We start from the raw sequence: 24,832 nt of genomic DNA on the forward strand, positions 1-24,832 counted from the left end.
CCTATGGCCCCAATGGTAGCTGATATGCGGTGAGGGAAGCGATACCCTAGTCGGTCAAAATATCTTGAATAGTCTTGAGTAATGTTATAAATTCGAGAATCAGGTCAGGATGTAAATAGAGGAGAGATTCAGATATCCCACTTCGAGATTGACTTACGTAATGATCCGAGAATGTTGGTAAAAGTCGAAATCAAGGAATCAAGATGCTTTTCCATCAGATGCAGTCAAGTCGAGACCTTTCTCTCTTCGCTATCTGACTTTGTATATCTTATCGTTGGGATCGATCTGAAATCTGCTCAAGGTGTACCAGTAAAAACAAGAAAACCTATCCCAGATCGAATCCAGCACAAGCAAAACTCGCAATGTTTTTACCATCCCTTCGAGCGTCATCTTCCAAACTCCCTTCCGCGATCTGGAACAGTCGGATGATATCGTCTACTACTAGATTAATGGATAAAGCACCTCTCAGGGCATCAGGTGAGCCAAAATCTCTTCCTTTTTCAGTGAAGATACAGTGCTGTAGTCGTTATAGCATTCACTTATATATTTGAATTTTATCAATTGGTGTAGCCGAAACACCTACACCTCAGGATCTATTATCGAAAATAGGTAGAAACGCGGACACCAAGCTTGAGGCTTTCTCTGAGTCGTGGGAGAAATTGAATGAACTGTGGATGAGGACTGTGAAATTGTATGATGTCGGATTATCGGTTAAGGAGAGAAGGTGAGTTTTGCCCTGGTCATCTGTGGATCATCGCAATCATATCATTCGATAGCGAGTGTAGGAAGCTGATATGTGTTCTTTACAACCAGGTATCTCGTATGTTGCACATCCACCTAGTAGGATAGATAGAAGGCAGGAAATGCTAATGATTCGTGCTACAGCTCTGGGCTTTCTCAAGATATTCTCAAGGATCTGCTCCTTCGACATTTATCAGACCTCCCAGACCGCCAAAGAAGTTCAGAGGGTAAGTGGTTGAATTGAGTATTATGATTGTGATCTCCCATATACTCACAGCGCTAACCATCATGTTGCTCTCTCTGTCTCTCCTTCACCTTCTGATGTTGACCCGATATATCCCTTTCGTAACATATTCACGACGGGACGATAATAGATGGGGTCCAAAGATACAACACGGTGTTAGAGTAAGGGATTAAATCACTTTTGGTATGATGGGATAAAGGGATTATACATATATGCATTTGATGTCTTTACTAGTAGTACAACAATGATATTTCTCCCCATTAGACTCTGATATCCATATGTACGCTTGACATTTGGTACAATTCGCCTATCATCGTTGCCTTATCCCTATTATCGCCCATCTGTTTCATGTAAACACGGCAGACTGCACCTAGGCATCAGCTCTCAGTCTCTATACCTCCTTCCAATCCAAGTCAATTCACTAAACTCACCAGAGGCTACAACCTACTTCCTCTCACCCTCCGCTACGCCCAACTCCCTCGTCACCCTTTCCCAATCACTTTCATCCTCCCTTTCCCTCTGCTGTCTCAGCTCCTTACTCTGAGTCCATTTCCACGCAACGAGTTCACGAAGTGTATGACCAGGTAAAGGTGCCGAGCGGGGGTTGGTCTCGTTCAAGTGGAATGCCAGTAGACCGGTGAATACACCTAAGATTGGGTCGAGCGTGCGTGAAAGAAGGTATGTTTTGGCCATTGCGAGTGTGATATGTTGTCAATCGAGGGCTGTGTATTTTATCGTGCTGCTATATTTGCCCCGTTTGATACTTGATGCTAGTAACTGATCTGTACGCTCGTATATATCTGAATGAGATGCAGTGTGGACAGAGATGGGTGCTGAGTGCCTAAAGCAGACTATGAGATCGAGATTGAATACCGTGGGAAAGTATCGTATCATCCCTCAGTAGAAAGCAAAAGTTGAAGATTACAAAAACGTCAATTCTCTCTGTTCTTCCTAACTATATATCTGACAATACCCAACAGCCAATATAACATATCAAGTACAGAGAGACGCCCAACAGTATTGACTAGCCAACTGTCCAAAAGACCATCGAGACCAATGCCAAAAATGGCCAAACCATCATCGAAAACTCCTCCTTCCTTGGTCAAAATGGACAGCAAAGGTAAAGGCAAGGCTAAAGCTTTACCTCCCTCCAAACGACCTCGAGCATCAACCTCTTCCAGCTCTAACTCTAGCTCTCACTCCCATTCCGATGACGATGAAGGAGATGCTCACGGTGGCGACAAATCAGCAATGTTAGCTCTTCTCGAAGCTCAATCCCGAGCAATGCTTGGACTTGCCCCTCTACCGACTCAAGGGGAAAGTAGTACCGCCTCTAAAGGGAAGGAGAGGGCTCTAGAAGAGTCTGATCATGGTTCAGAATCTGGATCCAGCTTGGATGACGATGATGAAGAAGAAGGAGAAGAATATATATCGGATGACGGATGGGGTGCGGAAGATGGTTTCGTCACGGATAGTGAGGATGAATTTGGCATTGACCAAGAAGGTGAGTTGAAAGTCTACCAAGATTTGGAGAACATACATCAACTCATACTCATTCGTAACTGCATGATAGCTCTGGAAGAGGAGGCATCAAAAGTGCCAGAAGTGATATTTGATGGTGGTGTAGGTAGTAAGAGGGACATGGGAATGTCAAAAGCGGAAAGAAAAGCATTCATGGTGAGTGCACCCTTCGTCCAGTACATGTATATACAGTCGTGTACTACAATAAATCCTTGTTTCGCTTTGATGTCTCCATTTATATCGTTACGGTATAGTTCCAATACCAGCTTTGTATACTGATCTTTCTTGCTTTATGGGATGTAGAACGGTAACTCAGCTAAGATGATGGGACTTGAACCTGAAGATGACGGATACAGTATCCTCAGAAAGATTAAGAGAGCTAGAGCAGGTTCGGAGGAAGATGATTTGGATGAACAGTGAGTCAACAGTCTCATCTCTCCATATCATTCATCATATCTATCCAGCTCTCTCACATATCATAACGATCACATGGCATCAAGATCGCATACCACAAAGACGCTAATTGAAACACAATGACCTCTGCGCTCGTTCAGATCAAACCTCAAACTCGATCGAACACTACATAAAATGTTACTTACCACCCTCCTCCCCACCGATACTCTGGACAAAGCCAATCGACCAAGTGAAAAAAGGAACCACTTACAAGGTCGACTAAGGGAACTTGCATCTTTCAATCTACCAGGTGAAGGTATATCCTCTCTCAGATCAGCAGAACTGTCCAGACATCCTGCGCACATACGAACGGCGATAATGCAGAAAGCGCAAAAGAGGGAAAAAGCCCAGAGGGAAGAACAGAGAGCAGCAGGGAATATAGATAAACGATTTGGCGGATTATCAGATGGTGGTGGAAAGAGCAGAGGAGGAGGGGAGGTGAAGAGAGCAGATATAGGTAAAGAAGTAGGTAAGAAGAAGGGTATGCAGGGTAGGACGAAAGATGATTCGGAGAGAGCGAGGGGATTGAGTTTGGGTGTGGGCAAGTTCTCGAATGGGATGTTGAAATTGAGTAGGAGTGAGATACAGAGCGTGAATGGCGCAGGGAGGGGTGATGGAGGGAGGAGAGGTGGAAGAGGGGGGGAAAGAGGTGGGAAGAGGAGATAGGTTTCGATTCTTGTATGCTTTTATCGTACCTATAGGTCAAGATTTATAATCATTCTTGATTGTATAATTTAGGTGTATACACAAGGATGATTCGAGATGAATAGCTAGTCAGAACATTCGATGAAATCATATTCATCCTGAATAAAAAGTATATCATAGTATATGATACGATGTCCATTACTTTACGATTAAAACACACAACAAGACCAATACTTCCCAGGGAAACCCAAAAACCGTCCATAACAAAGATAATACCACAATCGCTGTGAACCAGACATGAAAACAAATTGGAATCAATCTCAGTTTGACTGATACCTAATCCGTCTCAACCCTCATATTCGACATTGGAGATATCACCATGAAACCGATTACTCCTCCTCGCCACTCACTTTCGCCCTCATCTCCATGAAGAACCCACCCAGCTGATCTCTCGGTACGACGAATTCGTTGGCAAAGTAATCCAACTGTTTGATGAATTCTTCAGATTCATGTTGGAGTAATTCAGGCTGATAATGGACTGATTTGTTATATTTCGGTTGAGATGGGTTGGATTTATCGAGTTCGAGGTAACATCGGAGTTTAAAATTTAGACCTGTCAATTTTGAGGTTGGTTCATGTTAGTGAAGATGAACGGAGGGATTAATGCTATCAATGGGAAAAAGATGAAGAAGGCGATACACAATTGATTGTTCGGCTCGTACAGGTCGGTTCTAAGACTTATTTGAAAAAAGTCAAAAGTTACATTCACTTACTCTTTCCATCCACACACACCAAACAATTGAATATTTCCTCCTTCCCTATCCTAGCAGGTCTAATCTTAACATTGGTAATATTCAACAGCGTCAGATCTTCGTATAACGCCAAACTGGCTGCGTCCTTGGCAGCTTCCTCGGCTGAAGTATTGACGGCAGCGTTAGACGAAGGGTGTTTGTTGGTAGATGAATTTAGTTGCTGTTTCTCGATCAGGGATTTCGAATAGGTCACCTCGGCTTGAATCTGCTTTTGAAGTTCTAGTACTATTGTTTACAGAGTGTATAATCAGTATTGTACTTATCCGTAGCATTAGGTTATTTCAGGGTATATAGGTTGATAACATAGTGATTCATCTATTGGCAGAAATCGAACAACGGGAAAAGGAACGATGACACGTACGCTCGGTATCTTTGGCTTTATTATCATTCTTCAGCTTTGTCAATTCATCTTTCAAAGCTTTCGAATCTTTTACATCCGATCTTCCAGAACCAGACCCAGAATCGAAAGGTCCACCCGCGATTGGCAATTCCTTATCTGGATTAGTAGATGGTGACGATGATAAAGCTTTTTCGAGTGCTTTCACTTTAGCCTGAAATTTCTCGGTCAAGGCAGTCTGGGCAGCTATGATATCATTTTGAGCTAAATAAATCATTGGAACATGAGTTGCCAGTACCCTGTATGGGAGTGTGAAACAGAGACTTGGCTGACCTTTCGCCTGTAGATCCGCCTTCTGCTTATACTTCTCAAACAGCCCTTCACCCTCTGTACGTGATTTGGTCAATTCTTCAAATTGGGACGAATAGGTATCTCGTTGTGTACGATATCGATCTCTTTCTGATGTTACCTACACACTCAGAGTCTCGACATCAGCTTTTCCAAGTTCTTTGCCGCAAGGTAAAACGAGCCAAACCGAGCTGAGATGACTCACCGCGGCCAACTTCCTCCTCAGCTCTTTGATATCGTCTTCATCCCCGTTCGCAGGTTGTAATGGCTTTGATGTCTGAGATTTAGCTACTGGTTTCGCTTTCCTCGGAACGTCATCTTCTTCCGATACACCTATATTACTTATAAGTCAGCTGTCACTAATAAATTATCCATGCAATCGATCTCACCTCCTATTTCGTCCCCGGCTTCCTCCATGTCGGTCTTCTTCGTCGATCGAGAAGGAGGTGCATTCTCCTTGCCTACCTGCATCAGGAATATGGGCGAGATCAGCTAAAATGCCTTTCGGTATATGCTGCCTACGGAGAGGGGCGCTGACCTTCTTGATACTCTTCGATGTGCTTGTGCTTGAAGTTGCCATGTCGCACTGGAGCTACAAAGCAAGATAAAAGTAAAAGCAATCGCGAGACATGGTAAAATGTTTGTTTACAAAACACGTCCTTCAAACATATCCGGTGCGAACATGGAGATCGAACATATCTCCGTCAGCCAAGCTATGAGTTCTGGGGTATGACGTTACTCCGGGACAGATGCTATGCGCGTAGGATATATATGCTTACGTGTAGATGGGATGCTAATAGTTCAGTAACTTACATACTCTTGTTGATCTTCTGGTTTCTTGTTACAAGGACATGTGCCTTCATCTTTGTTGAATAAAGTGACTGTCTCGGCTATACACAGATAGACATAGGACTTAGACCCAAGAGCATAGAAAATAAAGAGGTATATCTTGCCACTCGCAACGAACAACGTCGTCGACACAACCTAAAGGGACTGCGACCAAAGCATCCTCTGTGGTATAGCTTGTACGAAAGTGTTTCTCGGTCGCCGATCTCGTCATCACCTCCTTTCCTCTGATCTTAGTATCAGTATATACAGTAGAAGTCTTGGCTGTACCACTAGAGGGCGCCGCAGATCATTGATACAGTACCACTGGCAGATCATCGCATTTCCAGTACTAGTTCCGCGAAAGCATCCTTTAGGTTCTACTCGTACCGTCATATCCAGGCTACGGACACGGATACGCAGTTCGTCATGGTATCCACACGGTATGTCAATGTCACATCACCTTCGTATTATATAACCCTCTTCTTTGTTATAGTTTGTCATTATTGACCATATATACATGTATATCGCAGCTCCTCATCGCGTGGACCAGAGACTCCACCCATCTCATCCTCCACTCCACCCATACCAGAAGGCACACCTATAGAAATGACAACGACACTCTCCAAGACCAAAGATAATGTCATCAATACTCCCGGCGGGGTCATACACGTACGACCCTATAGATCAAGCTCGAATGCTCAATTGAAAGCTGTTCTGAGCTTCACACCTAGAGTGTCTAGTTTAGATAGGACCAACGAAAGGTCACAGACGGATGAATTCAGAGGGTTCTTCGTCCTGTTTTGGATTGGTAAGTGAATAAATCCATTCTGAATGTTGTTATTGGTCCCAGACCCTTATCCTTTTGCTTTCGTTGATTTCGTGCACTGACCGCTGTCACTCTTCACTGCTTTAGGCCTCGCTCTCCTCTTCCTCCGCACCTCCATGCAATCCTGGGAAGAGAACCGTACGCCCCTCTCATGGACTTTCGGACGACTCATCACTGGCGATGCTCTGGTCCTAGCCATCTCAGACATCATCATGGTCTTGACGATGTTCATCTGCGTCCCGTTCGTAAAAGGATTACAAAATAGATGGTACAAATATTACTGGACCGGTGTGATCATTCAACATACCTTCCAAACTATCTATCTTGGAACAGCAGTATGGTGGGGCTGGCATAGACAATGGTACTGGGTTCAATCGGGTTTCTTAGTATTACGTGAGTGTGGATCAACAGCTACTACAAAATCTTCTGAATCATGGCTAACTCAAGACTTGTCGAGCAGATTCAATGTCATCAATGATGAAGGTAAGCTCACGATCCCAAACGTACTAAAGATCTAGCTGACTAATATCGTCTCAGATGCACTCCTACATGTCACACAACGGTATGCTCGCTACCGTCTACTCCCAATTGCAAGAAGAAAAGAGACAATTGGAAGAAGTCATCAAAAACGCTCCAGGAGGTAGAGAACAACTTCTCTCGGAAGCTGCTGAGCGTAAAGCCCATTTGGAGGCTTTGGAAGGTCCAACCCCAGTCGGTACGCCTGCTCCTGGTACACCAGCTTTATCAAGTAGATCAAGTTTCAGTGCTTCAGCACCATCAAGCAGTACGACAGGGTACGAGGATCCCTCTGCAGCGCTGAGAAGACACGTTGGTGGATTCACAGACGCAAGTAAAGAAGGTACCCCAGAAGGGTCGGGATTGGGACCATCAGCGGAAATAAGACAACGTAGAATGTCAAAACCGAAAAAGAAGAATCAAGCTACCGATGCCTTACCACCACCTCGACCGAATTTACCATTAGGTACTTCACTTGAACCGTCACATTCTACATTACCTCATGAACCTTCCCCGCCTAGTCCACTGGCTTGGTCATCCAACGAACAAGTCGCACTTTTGGCGAGAAATATAGATGCGATGCAAGAGGAACTGGTGTCGAACGGTGCAAAGGGGTTGATATGGCCTCAGAATGTGACATATAGACATTTCTTGGATTTCATGTTTTTCCCCACGTTGGTTTATCAGTTGGAATATCCAAGAACGAAAACGTGAGTGTCTGGGAGTGTCTGGTCATAAAGTAGACCTAATCTTACTGTTTGACTTATATTTTAACCTTGCTAATCATGTATGATCGTTTTAGGATGAGACCCCTTGTCGTACTTGAGAAAGTAGTCGCTACCCTCGGAACGTTCTCTTTGATATATACTATTACCGAACATTACATCTTACCTGTCATACCCAAACCTGGAGATCCTTTGATCAGATCATTCATCAATCTGGCGTTGCCGATGATGGTAAATTACCTATTGTGAGTTGGTTGGCAAGATCATGTCGACGTGGATGAAGAAGTGTCGTAGCTCATATTTGTATATTCATCTCATAGGATCTTCTAGTAAGCTGTTTGACTGAGAGTAAATTCTACCTATTCACGGACCAGCTGACGTTATGGATAATAGTATCATATTCGAATGTGTTTGCACGGGCTTTGCGGAATTGTCTTAGTAAGCTACTCAACCTGGACTCGCACCGAAGACAAGCTGGGGACCGCTAGCTGACAGAGCTGCATTCGTAGCTTCGCCGATAGGGAGTTCTATCAGGATTGGTGGAACTCGACCTCGTGGGATCAATTCAGCAGGAAATGGAACAAGCCTGTTCACGTGAGTAATTATGTCTTCCTGTGCTTGGAGATAGTGTTTGCGATTGAACGTTATGTATGCGTCATATGTTGATTTGATGCTGATCATTTCATGACATACGACCAGACATTCCTCTTAAGACACGTCTACGCCTCGACTATGACTGGACTCCAACTTTCCCGGACCAGCGCCGCATTCGTCACTTTCTTACTTTCTGCCTTATGTCATGAATTGGTAATGGCGGTGGTTACAAAAAAAATCAGACCTTATTTATTCTTAATGCAGGTGAGTCTTGGTATGACATGAAAAACAAATTGCATACTTGTACTGATGGATGTCTCTCTCTCTCTCTCTCGACATTGCTATGTAGATGGCCCAATTACCTATGATCGCACTTGGTAGATTACCTATAGTGAAGCGGAACAAAACTGTTGGGAATATAGTATTTTGGGCGGGGTTGATGAGTGGTTTCCCATTGTTGTGAGTTCGAATTTTTGGAATTTTGAATCCAGAGGTCAAGTTGTTTTGTTGATTTCGCTAATCTTTTTATGATTATGATCATAGAGCGATTTGTTATTTGATCTATTAGTATAAGGAATTAGTGGATTACTGGTCGAGACACACGACGCTTGGACCGAAAAGGAACGGTACAGAGTGAAAACGAAAGAATAAATAGATTGATTGTCTTGATAAAATCATAAAATATCCATTAAATTAACGAAAAGAATGGAATATGAACATAAACGAAATGCACGTCTCTTAACTTTTCCGATATGTTCTGGACAGCAGTTATCAGTATGATTCTTAGGTACATGGAAATGGTTCAACTCGATTCAGATCAAGTGCAAAGTTACAAGATTGACATACCCTCCGCTCACCTGAGGTTTCTCTCACTCGGGGATGAGAATGGAGATAGTATCGGAGGTTGGCCATTCGATTATCTCCATATCTCAATTGCAACCTCTGCATTCCCTTCATTGTCAATCACGCTGTATATATAATATACTACTACTCGTTGATTTATATATTTGCATTTATGGAATTTATGTTTAAGCTTATGTTTCTGTGTTGTGAGATCTATTTCTCGTGCTAGATTTTTCTGGTTCTTTCTTCCTTTCCTCTTGTTCATGATCATAAGCTATCAAATCATCCACGTTTTCACACATCCTGTCCACCTTCCTCCATTTTCTATTTCCCATTCCCCGTTTTCTGCCCTACCTCAAAGTCCATTCCTGAGCCTACCATTCTTTATGTTTCTGCACCTTCGTACATTAAATTGTAAATTAAACTTGACAACAACATATCGTTCTACCAATCTTCATCTTGCTCTTATTCTATCATTCTCTCGATTTGTGGTATATATATGTTCAAGGTGGTGTAGGAGGGTTTAGTATTGTAGAACATCCGATTATATCTGGGTATCTTATTTTGCATTTCAATCGTTTTCTTCCTGCCATCATCCATTGTTCGAATCCCCTTTCTCTATGTACAACAGAGTATAATCACCAAATCAGCCTGAAGATACACAAAACAAACATCTCGATATCCCAACAAGTACTCACCCTTCTGTCAAAACCTACAAGGATCCACACAGATCACACCTGCATTCTCATTCCATGCGTAACCCCATTCACCCAGAACTTGCTTTATACTAGTCCCCAATCTCACTTTCGATGCTCCCCTCAGAGGATCTTGAGATCCTACATGTTTTTCTTCGCCTATCACGATGTATGCTATTATAGTGCAATATATCAGATGTCACTCAAAAGATGGATGTCAATGGAAGACGATGGAATATCTGTAATAAGATCGAGAGATGGGATGTGGTATTGACATTTATACAAAACTCACCAAGTCCTCTGAAATTCTCTCTTTCAAGCTATCATCCACGAATTGCATCAGCACCAGATCACGCTACCCTTCCCTCCACAAATCGTACACCTTGAAGAAACATCTCACTCACCTCAGCTAAGAACTGTCCAGCGATTTCCTGACCTTCGCCACCATGTAACGTATGCAGATCCAAAAGGGCCTCGACTCTCTCTGCCGAACTTAATAGTTCTCCGCCAAGCACAGATCGCGGGGCAGTACCCATGATCACTCCCAATCCTCCGGCACATTCTTTCCCCCTCTCAGATCTATCCGTCGGATCATCAGACCACAAAGGATCTCGTTCTCTGATGGCCAACTGAGCTTCCATCCTCCTTTCTCTCACCAGGACCTGAGCAGCCTCCGAACTCTCATTCAACATACGTTGATTCAACGCTTTACCCTCTCTTGAGAATCGCTTGGCCGCCGCTCCATCCCCTCGGCGGAAGGCATCAGCCGCTCGAGCAAGACAGGCATTACGTGCGTGACCTAGTCTAATGGCGGTAGATCGAGTGGACATGTACTGCTCGTTCGTTGCCGATCCGGTCTTTAGGGTAGGTAATAAAGCTGGTGGACGCAATTTGATACGTGATGATGGTTTGGGTAGAGCCACCACTAGTGAAGGTGAGATGTTCGGTGAGGATACTTGGCCATGAGCAAGTAAAGGGGATTGGCGCATCCCGGAAACTTGGAAAGTCGGAGCAGGACCTGGTGTAGCTCTCTTGACAGCATTGGCGAACCGATTTCGCGAAGGGTCAAATCGCGCTCCCCTTCCGATCTTAGCTGACAGCAAATCAGGGAACTCGTCGGCGGGTGTGTATGATGATTGTTGAGCATAGCCATCGGAAGATATTTCCACATGTGACATTGCAGATGATAATGCATTGGGGTCGAGATTATTTGGTAATTGATGTAAGAATCTATGGATGCCAGTCAGCTGGGGTTGTGGATACTTCGCTTCCTACAGCTGACTCACTCGCAATTAGGTCCTTTTGCACAGTGGCCTCGTAGCCAAAACCTGCACAACGCTCTATCGATATCATGGCTATTTGGTCCCACACTCATCAGTGATTATTCTCCGCGTTTTGAATGAGTGGATGAAATGACCCACCTAAATCTACAATCTGATCTCCTACATTCCCCAGCTAAGAAATACCTACACATCTTCCCGGCATTCCCACCGGGACTTCTCGTTCCGCCAACGAAACCAGGCGACATATCACCTCTGAACGATCTCCCACCTTGTTGGAAATATCCTCTTTCGGGAGCATGATGTCCCATCACACTACCTACTCCACCTCTATTCCCTACACCAAGTAACGGTCGAGGAGATGATACTCTCTGGGGAGTCGAGGCGCCAGATCGTGGATGGTGGGTATGTTGAGATACCAAGTATCCCATGGCAGATTCGAAATCATATCCTGAACGATGTAACGCATCTTCCAATTCTGATCTTGGTACCGAGGTGAACACTGAACAAAGTACATCTAAGGGTGTCATACCTGATCCAGCGAATTCTTCGTCGGTCATTTCGCCCTGTTGTCCCATTGAAGAATCAAAGGAAGATTCAGAATATCCATCATTCGAGTTAGCCGTGTTCAACCCTGAGGATGATCCGAACGGTAAGAATGGCTTGGCTTCGGTGTTCAGATAAGATGAGGGATCTTGATGATGTAGCTTAGGTAAACCTTTACCGAAAGGAGAGAATTCATCGTCATCGTCATCATCAGGTATAACACCTTTATAAGAAGATGTTCGGCTGAACGTAGGTGTATTGGCTCCTGAAGGCGAGTTGAATACGTCAGGCATTTTGATGGTTGTTCGGTTAGGTGTTCCCATTGGTGAGTGGAATGGGGAAGATCGATCGCTAAATAACGGTGCAGCGATGGCTATACTTGAATTGGTTCTTGACATACTGGTTGGACCTATCGCACCAAACGGCGAAGCTGATCTGGGTGGATTGTCCGAAGTGATATCTTTCCATGGATCAGAAGGTAGGAAAGGAGTGGAACCAGTAGTTGCGCCTCCTGCTGGATTACTGGAAGTTGATCCTGCGGAAGCAACTCGAGCTGTAGGACTGAAAGTGGCCGCTTTGGCATTGAGCATTCGAGGTGAGATGACGGGTGAGCCGGAAGAGGCGCTGTGCCCTGATGATGAAGCTGGTGCAGCTGGGTTAGACGGTACAGTAGGAGGAGCAGGCTGAGCAAGGGCGGGTGAGGGAGAGTGAGGTCGACCCAGAGGAGTTCGATTACGGAAAGAGGGTACTCTAGTGGGTGTGAACGGCCGTAGGGGATGCGCGACGGCGGGGTTGGGTGACCCTCTGGCACGAGAGGGAGTGAAATGAGGTGCATAGGGGACCTGTTCGACGTCGTCTGCAGTGGGATAGACATGTCAGCGAGAAGAATGATGATGAATGATACACGTGTGTACGTGAGAGCAAGTCCACTTACCCTTCCTCCTATGCATGCAGTCTAAGCAAACTTGATCCATAAGAATCTCATCCTGATATAGCATGACTATCAGCTACGGTTGATACCAATGAAGACACTCGAAAGTTAGCTCACTTTAGCCAGATCGCCCATAAATGGCTTCAATACATCCTTGACCTTCTCTTCGTCCTCGTTATCTAGTAGCTCCACTATCTTCTTCACCAGACCATCCCTTTCTGCTCCTGATATACCTCCGACCGTCTCCGATCTTGAGGTCGTCTGCTTCTTGGGAGTCTGTAGTGTAGGATTGATATCATCGGTAGATGATGTGGAGGTTATAAGCGGTGGTGAGGGAGAATCATCCTCATCTGATTCTCCAGAGGAAGAAACGCTTAAAGGGTGCTGACCTGTCGCTGAGGAAGTGGCAGGCTTCGTAGGTGATATATTGACATTTTGTAATAAGCCGAAGATGTAATGTGCTAGATGTGGGTAAGTCGTAACTGTCAAAGAAGGTGTAGGTGCTGGCGCAGGACTTGCTGACGATCCTGTAGTCCCCGAGGAAGTTTGAGATGGTACACCCAATCCTAAGAAGTTGATATTTGAAGGTTTCCTCGGTGAAGGTGATCTCAAGGCCGTATCGTCATAGTTGATAGGTGTTGAAGAACCTGAAGAAGACGCTGTACCAGTCGTGGTGGGAAATACGCCTTGACCCCCTCCACCACCTATTGTCGGTGTAGCTGCAGATGGATCTTGATCGACTGGTGGCGATGTCGAGGGTTTATTGTCTGACATGGTGTGAGTCGATGATGTCAAGAGATACGATGTGATGGAGATGAACAAGGCATCGAATTGATGCGTGTTATAAGTGTGTTATAGGAGGAATAAGATTTGTAAGGCTGCAATACAAGGTTGATCGTGAATGAATCCGAAGTTGAACTGACAACTTGGCACCTGGACTGGGACTAAACTGAAAGATGACGCACACCCACCTCACCACCCAAACTTACTTTCCCACGGTACACCCATCCCTCAACGAAGGTAGCTTCACCTCCTCTCTCACCAAGTTAGTTACCAAGGTTGACTCTGGACCACAAAAACAATCATCGATCCATCCATTGTATCAGTCAACCCATATACATATATATACCATCAACAATGTCAGACCCAACCATCGCAGGCTCATCGCCCTCCCAACTCACTCCAGCTGAGGTCCAACCCCAATCTCAATCTCAGCCCATCAACCCACCCACCCAGAACGGTACACTCTCAACTGCAAGTACCAATGCAGAAGCAGGGCCATCTTCCCCTCGAAACAATGTTCCGAGTCAATCAGAAGACGTAATTATGGCGAACGGAGAAACTACAGAAGCAGACACTAATGTTGATCAGTCGAAAGCGAACGGTACGATGGATAAACCAAACGCAAACGCAGTGGAAGAGGAAGATACTCGACCTGATTTGACTGAACTGTTCGCTGCCAGACGTGCAGAGGAATTAGAAAGGAGAGATAGAAGTTTGGTAGATTTCTTGAAAATGTTAGATGGGTATAAACCTCTGGTATGTCATGTACCATACACATCTAGTAAACAATTTCATATATTACAAACAAGCTGATTACTCTGGGGGGTCGTAGATACCTGAAGAAGTCACGGAATATTACTTACAGAGATCAGGATTCGAATGTTCAGATCCTAGACTGTAAGTTGGAATTCTCTCTCGTCTATCATTCCTTGACTCATCGTGGTAATAGTAAACCGCTGACTCAGCCTTATCTTGGGATGATAGAAAACGTTTGTTGTCATTATCAGCCCAGAAGTTCATCTCCGACTTATCAAGAGACGCATATCAATTTGCCAAATTACGTGTGAACGGTACGAATGCAGGTGGGAGAGGTAGACCGAATACTGGTGGTGTGGTAAGTTATTCCACGTCGATTCCGTGCAGAAAACTGGATGTGGGATTGTAGCAGTATTCGAATATGCTGTAATTCGGCAATGGGCCCGGTGGATCTCACACCATCCATCCACACTCCTTTCTCTTCTTACTTTTTTCTTTCGATTTCGATGGCTCAAAATTCAATTCACATGGAGAAAGAACGTTCAGCTGATCAATTCCTGTCTATCTGTCGTCAACGCAGGATCGTAATCGCGTAGTATTAACAATGGACGATCTAAGTTTGGCTTTGTCCGAGCATGGTGTCAACGTAAAGAAACCAGATTACTGTGAGTTCTTCCTCCCTTTTCTCTTTCTCATTCTTCTATCCTTTTGTTATATCAATTATCAGATGAAAGGGGGAATACTGACTACTATTCTCGGTTTATTAACCTATCGCAGATTTGTAATTCATCGACTTTATATAGATCCAAAGTCTTCAGCCTGGATGAGGCATTGTACCATCATGTATACATGTACTTATACATCATTGCTATCTGCTCCATTCTCATGGTGATGATTACAACTCGGAGGTATCTTCATAACGTACAATTATGGAAAGACAAGTGAACTTGACACACTAATAGTATACGCACCGAGCACTCATATCACTCGACTATCACCCCTATTGATTTGCTATCATTGCTATCATGCAAATTGAAATACGAATGGTTGGTTTTCAAACCATATCGTTTTTGATACATATCATATCCATATCCATATCACCATATCCATATCATTCAAATACCATCTAACAAATTGAGGACCACGCGAGAAGATCCAGATCAGAAACAAAGAAAGGGAAAGAGGAAAATTTTATATAATGTATTACTCAGAAAGAAGATCGTAATATTTATAGATGATTAAACACTCAGACATGAATCTTTCATCCCAATTCAACTTCGATCAATCTTCTGACAGGTCTAGTCATCTACCAGAGAGCTAGCTGTCAAGGAGATCAATCAAATTGAATTGAGAACCGACTCCTACCATAAGAAAAAAAAGGAAACACTCCCAAGAAAGACAAGATGAAAGATCAATATCAAAAGATATAACAGTATACAACGATGTTATCGCAAGACGATCAGATTTATTCACAAGTATATAAGAAAGGAAGCAGTGAATCATCATTGATTATCGTCGTGTATCGGTATCGTTGATTTAGTTGAATTTGAATCTATTTCTTTGTTACAAGAGCGGAGATGACAAAAGATGAGATATAGATATACCATCGCGGATCACATAGTCTCAGGTGAAGCACCATGAGAACTATGGATAGATCTGCCGATCGAATGGACAGAAGGAGCAGGTGAACCGATTTGTTGTTGAGATTGAGACTGAGGCATCATCTTGACTTCATCGTAACTTGAGCTGACATGTGTACCGTCGTTAGATCGAGTTTCAAGTCCATTTCCTCCTCCTCTACCCCATGAAGTCTGTTCGGGCGATTCACTACCTTGTTGTTGATAATACGAACCACCATTGGCGTTGGGATTACCTTGTTGTTGGACGTATGGTCCCCAGATAGGTACATAGACCGGTTGGTTTGGTTGTGGGTGACCGTGAGCGGGGGGAATAGGAATATAGTGGTAACCTGGAGGTAAATGCTGTCCGTTAGGTGGAGGTGGCGCAGGTGCACCGTAACCCGTTGTACCGGATGATGCTTGGTGTTGACCATATTGAGAGTAAGGGCTTAATGGTCTAGAAGAACCATCGTATGCAGGACCGGAAGATGGACCTTCACCTGATGATCCAGAATCAGGATATCCACCACCAAACATACCTCTAGCTTTCTTATCTTCAGCAGAAGTACCGATGATAAGATGCTTGGCTCGTGCGGTGCTCTTAGCTTTACCACCTACTTTAGGTGGTTTGGTCGAAGGAGGTGTAGAGGATGGTGGATGGTATCCACCACCTGCAAACCAGGTTTCGCAACCTGCTCGAATGGCCCACTTTCGTGCACCGCCAGATTGATCACCGAATGGTCGAGGTAGCTTGACGAAGGCTTTGCACATCGACGTTTGGTGTCGTACTCCGTTATAAATCTTAGTAGGGTTTTGTCGGTAGTCTATTGAAAAGCAGAATCATCTCGTCAGCTCAAAATCCAAACGTATCCGTGCGTGAGGACAGGGGAGTGACGGCAAGGATGGAATGATTGTGTGATTGATGAAGATGGTACAGTTTGTGTGGTGGTCAGACGATAAGGGCAGTCAACATGATGGAGTATACGGTGGGTGGCAAAAAAGGAAAGTACCACAAAGCATAAGGACAGATAAGATTTTAGGATCAAGTAAACTCACAGGGATATCTCTTCTTGATCGAATCAGATATTTCAGAAACATACAGTTGATGAGGCGGAGGAGCGAGCAGTAGAGCTTCACCGATGAGAGCAGCATAAGACATGGGCGGTCTAGGAGCTGGAAGCTCACCGGGAGCGAGGATAGGTTCGTCCTGCTTTTGAGGGATGGCCATATGGTGCATGCCCCAATGGTAAGGGGATTGCTGTTGTTGTTGATGGTGATGAGAGGGAAGGATGGTTGACATTGGTTGTTGCCAAGGTGATGTTGTCGAGGAAGGATAACCGTCGTATGAAATTGGACCAGGGTAATGTGGTTGTTGGTGTTGGTGTTCCTCGTGAGGATGAGTATAGTATGTTTGGTGTGGATGAGGATGAGGATGAGGGTAAGGATGAGTGGCAAGGTGATGATGAGGGTGTGATGTATTTGTATTTGTAGTTGAGTTAGTCGATGATGTATTTGATAGATAAGGCGTGTCAACCTCGTGTGTCGATTGAGTCTGATTCTGATTTTGATGGTGATTGTTACCATGAACAATAGAACCATTGGAAGTATTATTGTTATCGGAAACAGCCGATGAAGAAGAGGTCGAGGCCGAGAAATTGACAGCGGGCGCAATGAGGGGTACACTCTGCTGTCGGACATTGCTGATGTTATTGTTGCTGTTACCATTTAGCCGATCATCAAAGGAGTAGGTAGGAAGTGGAGGAGGTGGGAAGGAAGATCCGGTAGTCATGACTCTTCTAGGCCAAGAAGGTGAAGGTGCATTTTGAACACCATTGTGTGATAGTGAGGGGCGTAGAGCAGGCTTAGAGTTCTTTGGTACAGCATGAGACATGAAGACATCGGATTGAGAATGAGAATGAGAACCACAGTCGGTTTCACTAGCATGAGACCTATTTGATCGGCAAAAGGGTAAAAAAAGAAGTACAGTCAGCCGATGTCGCTCTTTACCATAATTTGCATAGCCACAATGATGGCAGATCTGATTAATCGGTACATCGTAGATCATGGATCATCGTTTTAAGATGTACAAGGAACAAAAAGAAAGTGAAGATGAAACGATAAACTCACTGCATGATCGACGAAGGTTCGTTGACAATGACTGTACCACTTAGACCGTAAGATTGTGGTGAAGGCGTGTTGGGGTATGGAGGCTGCATTGGACTTGTGTGCAAGTTTCTCTCGAGCGAAGGTGGTGGTGAGGTGGATATGATCCTTTGGTGATGAACAAAAGGCGAAGAGGATGGTATCGTCTGACGAAGAGACGAAGTTGGAGGAGAAGATGTTTGTGATTGTGTTAATTGAGGATCAATTTCAAGTTCAATGTCGATTGGTTGAACAAGAGAGTTTGTCGTTGTGGTTGTGTTGGGAGTGGGAGTTGCATTTGCAGTAGCAGCAGCGGTGCTGTTATATCTTATCGAAGACCAGTTTGTTTGACGTGTTTTTGGAGTGGGTGTTGATGGTAATGCAAACATCGCGTTCAGCTACACTCGGTGTGAGAGCGAAGGCGAGAGTCGCTCCAAGTATGAACACAACACACACAGTGGAAAAAGGGGGAGGCGTTGGATAGATAGTGAGTAAGAGATGTAGATTGATGAATCGAATTGAAACAATCACGTTTCAAAGTACCGCCGGTGTATATGAAGAGAGAAATCCTATGTATGTATATGTGTGAGGAAGACGATATCTTGTTTGTGTGGAGCGATTGTATGAAGTGATGAACGATGGGGAAAAGATGGGAATGGATGAAATTCGACTCTGAGTTCTTTCCTTTGGTCAGGTTCTTATATCATCAACTGATCAGAAACGTTTCGTATTGTCTCTAATCAGACCGTGAGGTTGATCAATTGATTGAATTTTGATCTGAAGTGATCAGATTAGATTGATCAGGCAGTATTCCAGAGGACGGGTGGATGAAGATATCTCGTAGGAAGGTAGACCGAACCAAGGAGGGGGTGGCGAAGTAATGTCGTCTGAGTTTAGTACCTTGATAGTGTAATCGGAAGATTGACCGAAAAGAATTTGATCACGATCACGAACAATTGTTGTGTGGTTTGGTGTGGTTGTGGTGTGTATATGGTTTATTGTTTGTGTTGAACAAAGATGAGGAATAGGTGAGTATGTGTATAGCATACGTCTGTGTTGGATCAAGAGAAAAAGGAAAAAAGAAGAATAAGGAGATCCGAACCCTTTATAGATGTTCTGTATGCACATACAGTATGATCATACAAACTAGTTAGTCAACGAGTATCGACTCAAAGGAATCACATCAGTACCAAATAGCAGTATCACTCGGTTAACGTCAGTTCGAACGTTAATGTCAAAAAGTTGAATAGATAGTGAAGTCTTTTCTTTTCGGTACAATTCCGACTTGAATTAGCGCGATCAGGAGATAGTCGCGTTTTGTCCACGTCTTTTGGTCATGCTCATGCTTCTCATGCATCTCGCCATGAGGAGCATGAGCATGGGACAAAAGGCTGATATGTTAAGTAGGGCTGATTCGGACCGGGAGGAAGGAGGAAGTAAGTGATTGATTAGATGTTGAAAGGTTGATTGATGTTTGATGTTTGATGTTTTTTGATGGTGAGGCGTATTTTACGCTCTTTGACATATGAAACTGTAAGCCCCCCATCAGAGATATAGCTCCATTCCAATTTCGCAGTAAGCTACCGGGGGAAAGAGCACGGTCTGAATCTACGGTGAAAAGGGCGAAGGAGTTGCGCACAAGCGCTTTACGCCGAATTTCATTGCCAAAAAAGCGTGGTGGAGGTGGTCCATTTTATCGGTGAGTGCACCGACCACCATGACCGATCAAGGAACGACGGTCAAAGGGGGTTTGATGTTGAATGTGTCATGTATCATCTTACAATCAAAGGAGGCGATGACGTTCTTGTCTGCAGATTACTTCCGAGCGCCTGTTGTCCGCTCAGACGAAATCGATCAACGAATCAATCAAGAGAGCAGAAAATGAAGAAAACACGTTGTTACCTCGACCTTTGACAGTGATGTGACTGCGACATTCGTCGATCTGATTATCTTAGCTTGATCGGTCACCCATACAGCTAGACTCGTGGTAGCCTTTACATGGGGTATACGTCAAACTCAGCAGATCTCTCACCGCGAGTACTAAAGATGAAGACCCTTGTGACTTAAACCGAAGCAATCGGACATCAAGCATCAAGCACTGATCATTGATTGCTATCTACAGTATCAAGCCGGAATCCGGCCGGACCTAATCACATGCTAACATAATGAATCACCTCACCAGCCACTGCCCACCCAGCTGACTTGACTGGAATGATAAGACGTGCAGGTGCCAAGATGAGATGTATACAACGTGTAAATTGGATTTTTTAGGTGGGGTCCCTAGTACACACGATCAGGGCGATCAAAAACGTTTTTCTCCTGATGTTTCATCGTCGATCAATCCGATCAAAAAGGGATTTTGGTACCCCAAAACCGAGACTTCCAAACCGAACAGCCAATAACCAAGTGGAAAGATGTGGGGCAAAACGTCAGAGAGATAAGGATTTGAATCACTGTGGTTAGTGTGGTACCGAAGTATCGGTATAAGGGGCGAGCGAAGAGAAAGAGAGAAGAGCGAACAGACTTTGCTGATCATGTGTTGAATGTGAATCTTGTACCAGCTGATTTTGCATCCAATTCCAACAAAGAGCTCGCTTCAGGTTGCTTCCGAATAGATATTGAGCTACATCCAGCAAGAGCTATTGTTTATATGTGTCAAAGAAACTGGAATGTCTACCATCTACTGTAGCATGAGAAGGATAAATTTGTTGATTTCTCCATATGAATCGACTTCTGATCAGATCTCATCACATTGCAATCCACCGTGGCCGACAAACACCAACCACTACGAAAAGGAGTACAGTACAAAAGAACTTCACTCAAGCGAATCAACAAATGAAATGACGATTGGGTTGGACGATTTGATCCGGACCCTTGCAGACTTAGTACGTTTCAGACGTTGTTGGAATGGGAATGTTGGTACCTGGTAAAGCGGTTTGGAGACACGATCAATCGAAAGTATAAATTCACTTTTGTAATCCACAATCAACACTTTCAAGCTACTATAGTGCACAATACAGATCATTTGTTTTGTTAACTCTCGATACAATGATGATCGCCGAAAACGAAATCTTGATAAAGTAGGAATTGGCTGTGTGGCACACAAATTGTGTTGTACTTGCACATGTGAACAGTTGCGTGTGATATACAATCAGGTATACACCTCTTGAGCATGACATAAGAAGATTATAGTCGGAAGCATTATGGAAGACGCGTACATATCACTGCTGATTACTTGTTATCAAGATGTGAGAACAGCAATCGACCCTCGTGTCTATCGGTCAATCAAGTGAAGTAGTTAAACCCAATATTGATACTGTTCAGTTGAGCTACCGAATGATCCCGTTTGAGATTATGCTTCGAGCCATACTCATCATGAGATTCTTTGTCAATGTATTATACGGATACCAAGTCTGCTGAGGAGTCATGGTATACAATCTTGATCAAATACTTTGCGCTCTCTACGCCATACGGCTGTTCTCCATCAGAGCAAGAGTTTAAGGTGCTCGCTACAGGATAGACAGCAATCGATATCCCTAGGGACATACACTGTATGCAACTTGAATGCCGACAAGGAACCCCAGGAGGCTGCCACATGTCCTCGTTTGAGAATGCAGACAAGATGTGAATTAAAAAACAGTACATACTTCACTCAGATAATGGGGAACTCCCTCGTTGAATGACGAATTGACGAATAGTCCGTTGTTGCTTCGTGACAAACTTCACGCTTGATCCATTTACAATACTCGTATTTATTGCAAGATCGGTACGGTACAGTCTCGAAAAGCAAAATCCCCATCCTCAAGGGTTGAAGTAATCACAGCAACTCCAGCAAATTTCTTCAGCCACGTATTTTAGGGGTGACATCTCGGAGAGGACGAACGAAGGAGTGTAGAGGGTATCACTTTCATCCAGATGACAGACCTTGGTATATCCATATGTTGAAGATACATAACTTCTTTGATAGAGGGGTTAAATCGCTTTACACAACCTAGTCGAGTACAGCGTGATTATCCAGCCGAGCAATTACACTCAGTGCCACACGGACAACTGCATGACGAGGCGGTACGAAGGATTTCCAGATTGCTTCCTATGCTCAGATACCTGCATTCACCTGGCTCCCACACCTCACTGCCCAAATGCATCCGAAACTATACATGATATCCGTCACTTCCACATGCCTATTTTGCACTTATCAGTATCTTACTCCTGATGGTGTACGTACTTGTTGATCGCGTTCGAGCAGCAGGAACTGTCTGGATACTTTACTGGGTCCGAGCTCATTCGATCATGGGAATCGGGAACCAAGGAACGACCATTACAACCAGAACTTTCCCATGATCACATGTCACGACCTATTCATATCCCATTCTTCTAGACTCCGACGAAACGAGGTCAGTGCGTATGTGGGAAGAAGGGGATGAAACGAATACAGTACAGTATGCCCTTTACTTACCCCTTTGTGGACTGGCATGTTTACTGTAGCCTTTTTACTGTAGCTTGGATTGCACTTGGCGCCGATACCAGCAGGACTTGATGCTATTTCTATGCACAGCTAAGTTTGGCGCCGGACCGATGCGGAGTGTGATCTCGAGACGTCTCACCATGCTGTGAAACCCTAAAACGCAATCACATGAGATGCTGCTGAAGTTGTTGATCAAACTCCTGTATGACACGATATCAATCTCCTCAGACCGATATGCAATACTGTACAGCACATACATGCATACAACAGCTCAATCTACCCTGACTCTCTTCGAACTTGGCTCACCATCCTCATCTTCCAGATCTAAAGGATCCTGCCATACATCCTGATCTCTAGGTTCAGGACTCAACCCAGGTGACCTACTGGGACTATGCCTCCTACCTCGTCTATTCTCAGGTATAGCTTCTTCCTCTTCTCCCTGTTCTTCTTCGTCCTCATCAACTGGCCAATCTGGACTACCTATATTCTCACTGGTCTTTTCATTGCTGTCCGATCCATCCTCTGTTCTCGAAGCTGTCGTATCCGTAGTAGTTTTCAACCCGCCAACGAGGAAAGGTTTATTGAATGCGTCTACTAAAGAAGTCACCTTAGTAGCTCCTAGACCTTTCACATTAGAAAGGATCTTGGAAGGTTGTCGAGATATATTGGCGAATGACTTCCCGTAGATCATGGGAAAAATCAGTATGGTTATCTACAGATATATACCGTGTGACATCTTCAAAAATCAAGGGAAGCTGGGATATTACTCACCCCGAATTGAGCCGCCAGATTATCAGCATCCGTCTTATTGACTTTCCTCCCCGACGTTAAAACATGTTGTAATTGATCATGATAAGTCTGCTGTACTCTCTCTTTCAGACTGTCCGCAGATTTATGTTCAAACGATTTGAAACATGTTAAATATTGAGCTATCTCCTCGTTTGACCATGCTACAAATACGGTGTATTCGTTGATGATCGCTATTTTGTTGAGCTCTCGAAGCGATTGTTGATGTTCTGCCTATATAAGAATCAATCACGTTAGTATAGTGGACGTACCGACGTGATGAAGGGACGATCGATTGAGCGTGTACAGGGGACAGATTGTAACGATGAGATTATTCTTTGATATGCCCGGATAACATTTCCAGAGGAGAAACATGCACTCACCACATCACATAAAACCAAAATGATCCTCAAATTATAATTCCCCTTCATCTTCTCTATCCTTTGATGTATATATTCAGGATGTAATCGATGATACTTCAAACTACACAAGTACAGAAATCATACATCAGTATGTCTATCATGATCATCTCAATCAGTGTTTAAGTTGAGTGTTATCGATTCTGACCCACCTCAAGAACAAAACCCCATTATGTGTACCAACTTGATAATCAGCTACTATATCTCCTATCTCCACTGAAACGTTCTTTATAGACCCCAAGACTGGATTACGTTTCTAATCATATACAGCACATCTTGATTAGCTGAGCTCACGTTGACTTGGCAGCTAATTGATGACAGGAAGGGGACAAACCTGCACGCTATTATATATTATACTATTTTTCCCTGCTGCCGGTCTATTGATAGGTCTACTAGTCGATGGACCGGCCTGCGCCTGCGCCGTCATACCGTTTCCGTTGATAGGAGCTGATGAAGGTCCAGGCAAATCCGGTACGGGTATAGGAATAGGAGGCTGGCCACCTGAGGCATTCCTTAAAGATCCTGATGAGGTCGAAGGGGAATTGGTATTTTGAGTCTTGAGGAGTGAGGAGGCTGATTGAAAGCCTGCAACAGGGGGTGGAGGCATCGAAGAAGTAGAGTCTGGCATTGTAGAGTAGCTGTGACTGCGATTTTGGTGGATCGCTGTTACTGTACAATCTGTTAGAGTGAGTATGCGATATATATCACTTGGTAGATCACAGATTACTCGGAGAGGTTGATGTAATGGTCCTTGATTCACTCGATCACCAGTTGAGGATGAGTTGGCGGTCATCTCCGCTATGTGAATGAAGTGGAGGTATAAACAAATTTGATTCCGTCACATACTGTTGAACAGAATTATTTTTTCAAAAATCTCATTGCCACTGTCCGCGCAACAGAGTAGGTAGATAGCTGAACACTTCAGTATTCATAGACTTGCACAAGTGTTAGTAGAACAGGCAAGAAGAAAAGCAAGT

The 24,832-nt window shown here is 44.1% G+C and overlaps 9 protein-coding genes across 9 annotated transcripts; 4 read left to right on the forward strand and 5 right to left on the reverse strand.

The window, feature by feature from the left end:
* Positions 1-362: 362 nt before the first annotated feature.
* L199_001869 (uncharacterized protein) lies at positions 363-1,158 on the forward strand (the record flags this gene model as incomplete). The annotated part of the gene is made up of 5 exons (XM_064887622.1): positions 363-477; positions 571-724; positions 814-820; positions 886-968; positions 1,116-1,158. 5 exons carry the CDS (start codon positions 363-365, stop codon positions 1,156-1,158), a joined length of 402 nt encoding a protein of 133 aa, XP_064743694.1.
* Positions 1,159-1,245: 87 nt separating this feature from the next.
* Positions 1,246-1,678, reverse strand: L199_001870 (uncharacterized protein; the record flags this gene model as incomplete). Its single annotated transcript, XM_064887623.1, has 2 exons — positions 1,246-1,349; positions 1,444-1,678. 2 exons carry the CDS (start codon positions 1,676-1,678, stop codon positions 1,246-1,248), a joined length of 339 nt encoding a protein of 112 aa, XP_064743695.1.
* A 372-nt stretch (positions 1,679-2,050) lies between these two features.
* Positions 2,051-3,625, forward strand: L199_001871 (uncharacterized protein; the record flags this gene model as incomplete). Its single annotated transcript, XM_064887624.1, has 4 exons — positions 2,051-2,489; positions 2,559-2,662; positions 2,810-2,922; positions 3,061-3,625. The coding sequence occupies 4 exons, from the start codon at positions 2,051-2,053 to the stop codon at positions 3,623-3,625; spliced, it is 1,221 nt and encodes a 406-aa protein (XP_064743696.1).
* Positions 3,626-3,993: 368 nt separating this feature from the next.
* On the reverse strand, positions 3,994-5,681 carry L199_001872 (uncharacterized protein; the record flags this gene model as incomplete). Its single annotated transcript, XM_064887625.1, has 7 exons — positions 3,994-4,217; positions 4,378-4,641; positions 4,778-5,017; positions 5,087-5,222; positions 5,307-5,434; positions 5,491-5,566; positions 5,640-5,681. The coding sequence occupies 7 exons, from the start codon at positions 5,679-5,681 to the stop codon at positions 3,994-3,996; spliced, it is 1,110 nt and encodes a 369-aa protein (XP_064743697.1).
* Positions 5,682-6,535: 854 nt separating this feature from the next.
* Positions 6,536-9,158, forward strand: L199_001873 (uncharacterized protein; the record flags this gene model as incomplete). The annotated part of the gene is made up of 10 exons (XM_064887626.1): positions 6,536-6,737; positions 6,843-7,148; positions 7,216-7,238; positions 7,293-7,981; positions 8,074-8,241; positions 8,390-8,434; positions 8,506-8,590; positions 8,696-8,854; positions 8,940-9,049; positions 9,134-9,158. 10 exons carry the CDS (start codon positions 6,536-6,538, stop codon positions 9,156-9,158), a joined length of 1,812 nt encoding a protein of 603 aa, XP_064743698.1.
* Positions 9,159-10,138: 980 nt separating this feature from the next.
* Positions 10,139-13,659, reverse strand: L199_001874 (uncharacterized protein; the record flags this gene model as incomplete). Its single annotated transcript, XM_064887627.1, has 7 exons — positions 10,139-10,302; positions 10,421-10,448; positions 10,533-11,358; positions 11,415-11,483; positions 11,550-12,810; positions 12,889-12,940; positions 13,003-13,659. The coding sequence occupies 7 exons, from the start codon at positions 13,657-13,659 to the stop codon at positions 10,139-10,141; spliced, it is 3,057 nt and encodes a 1,018-aa protein (XP_064743699.1).
* Positions 13,660-14,022: 363 nt separating this feature from the next.
* On the forward strand, positions 14,023-15,209 carry L199_001875 (uncharacterized protein; the record flags this gene model as incomplete). Its single annotated transcript, XM_064887628.1, has 5 exons — positions 14,023-14,424; positions 14,501-14,565; positions 14,653-14,782; positions 15,005-15,089; positions 15,202-15,209. 5 exons carry the CDS (start codon positions 14,023-14,025, stop codon positions 15,207-15,209), a joined length of 690 nt encoding a protein of 229 aa, XP_064743700.1.
* An 828-nt stretch (positions 15,210-16,037) lies between these two features.
* L199_001876 (uncharacterized protein) lies at positions 16,038-18,574 on the reverse strand (the record flags this gene model as incomplete). Its single annotated transcript, XM_064887629.1, has 3 exons — positions 16,038-16,867; positions 17,100-17,992; positions 18,171-18,574. 3 exons carry the CDS (start codon positions 18,572-18,574, stop codon positions 16,038-16,040), a joined length of 2,127 nt encoding a protein of 708 aa, XP_064743701.1.
* A 4,347-nt stretch (positions 18,575-22,921) lies between these two features.
* L199_001877 (uncharacterized protein) lies at positions 22,922-24,483 on the reverse strand (the record flags this gene model as incomplete). The annotated part of the gene is made up of 5 exons (XM_064887630.1): positions 22,922-23,326; positions 23,422-23,670; positions 23,820-23,919; positions 24,008-24,111; positions 24,190-24,483. The coding sequence occupies 5 exons, from the start codon at positions 24,481-24,483 to the stop codon at positions 22,922-22,924; spliced, it is 1,152 nt and encodes a 383-aa protein (XP_064743702.1).
* Between the last annotated feature and the right edge of the window lie 349 nt (positions 24,484-24,832).

This window comes from Kwoniella botswanensis, chromosome 1 (assembly GCF_036426115.1).
Source record: "Kwoniella botswanensis chromosome 1, complete sequence".
Classification (NCBI taxonomy): Eukaryota; Fungi; Basidiomycota; class Tremellomycetes; order Tremellales; family Cryptococcaceae; genus Kwoniella; species Kwoniella botswanensis.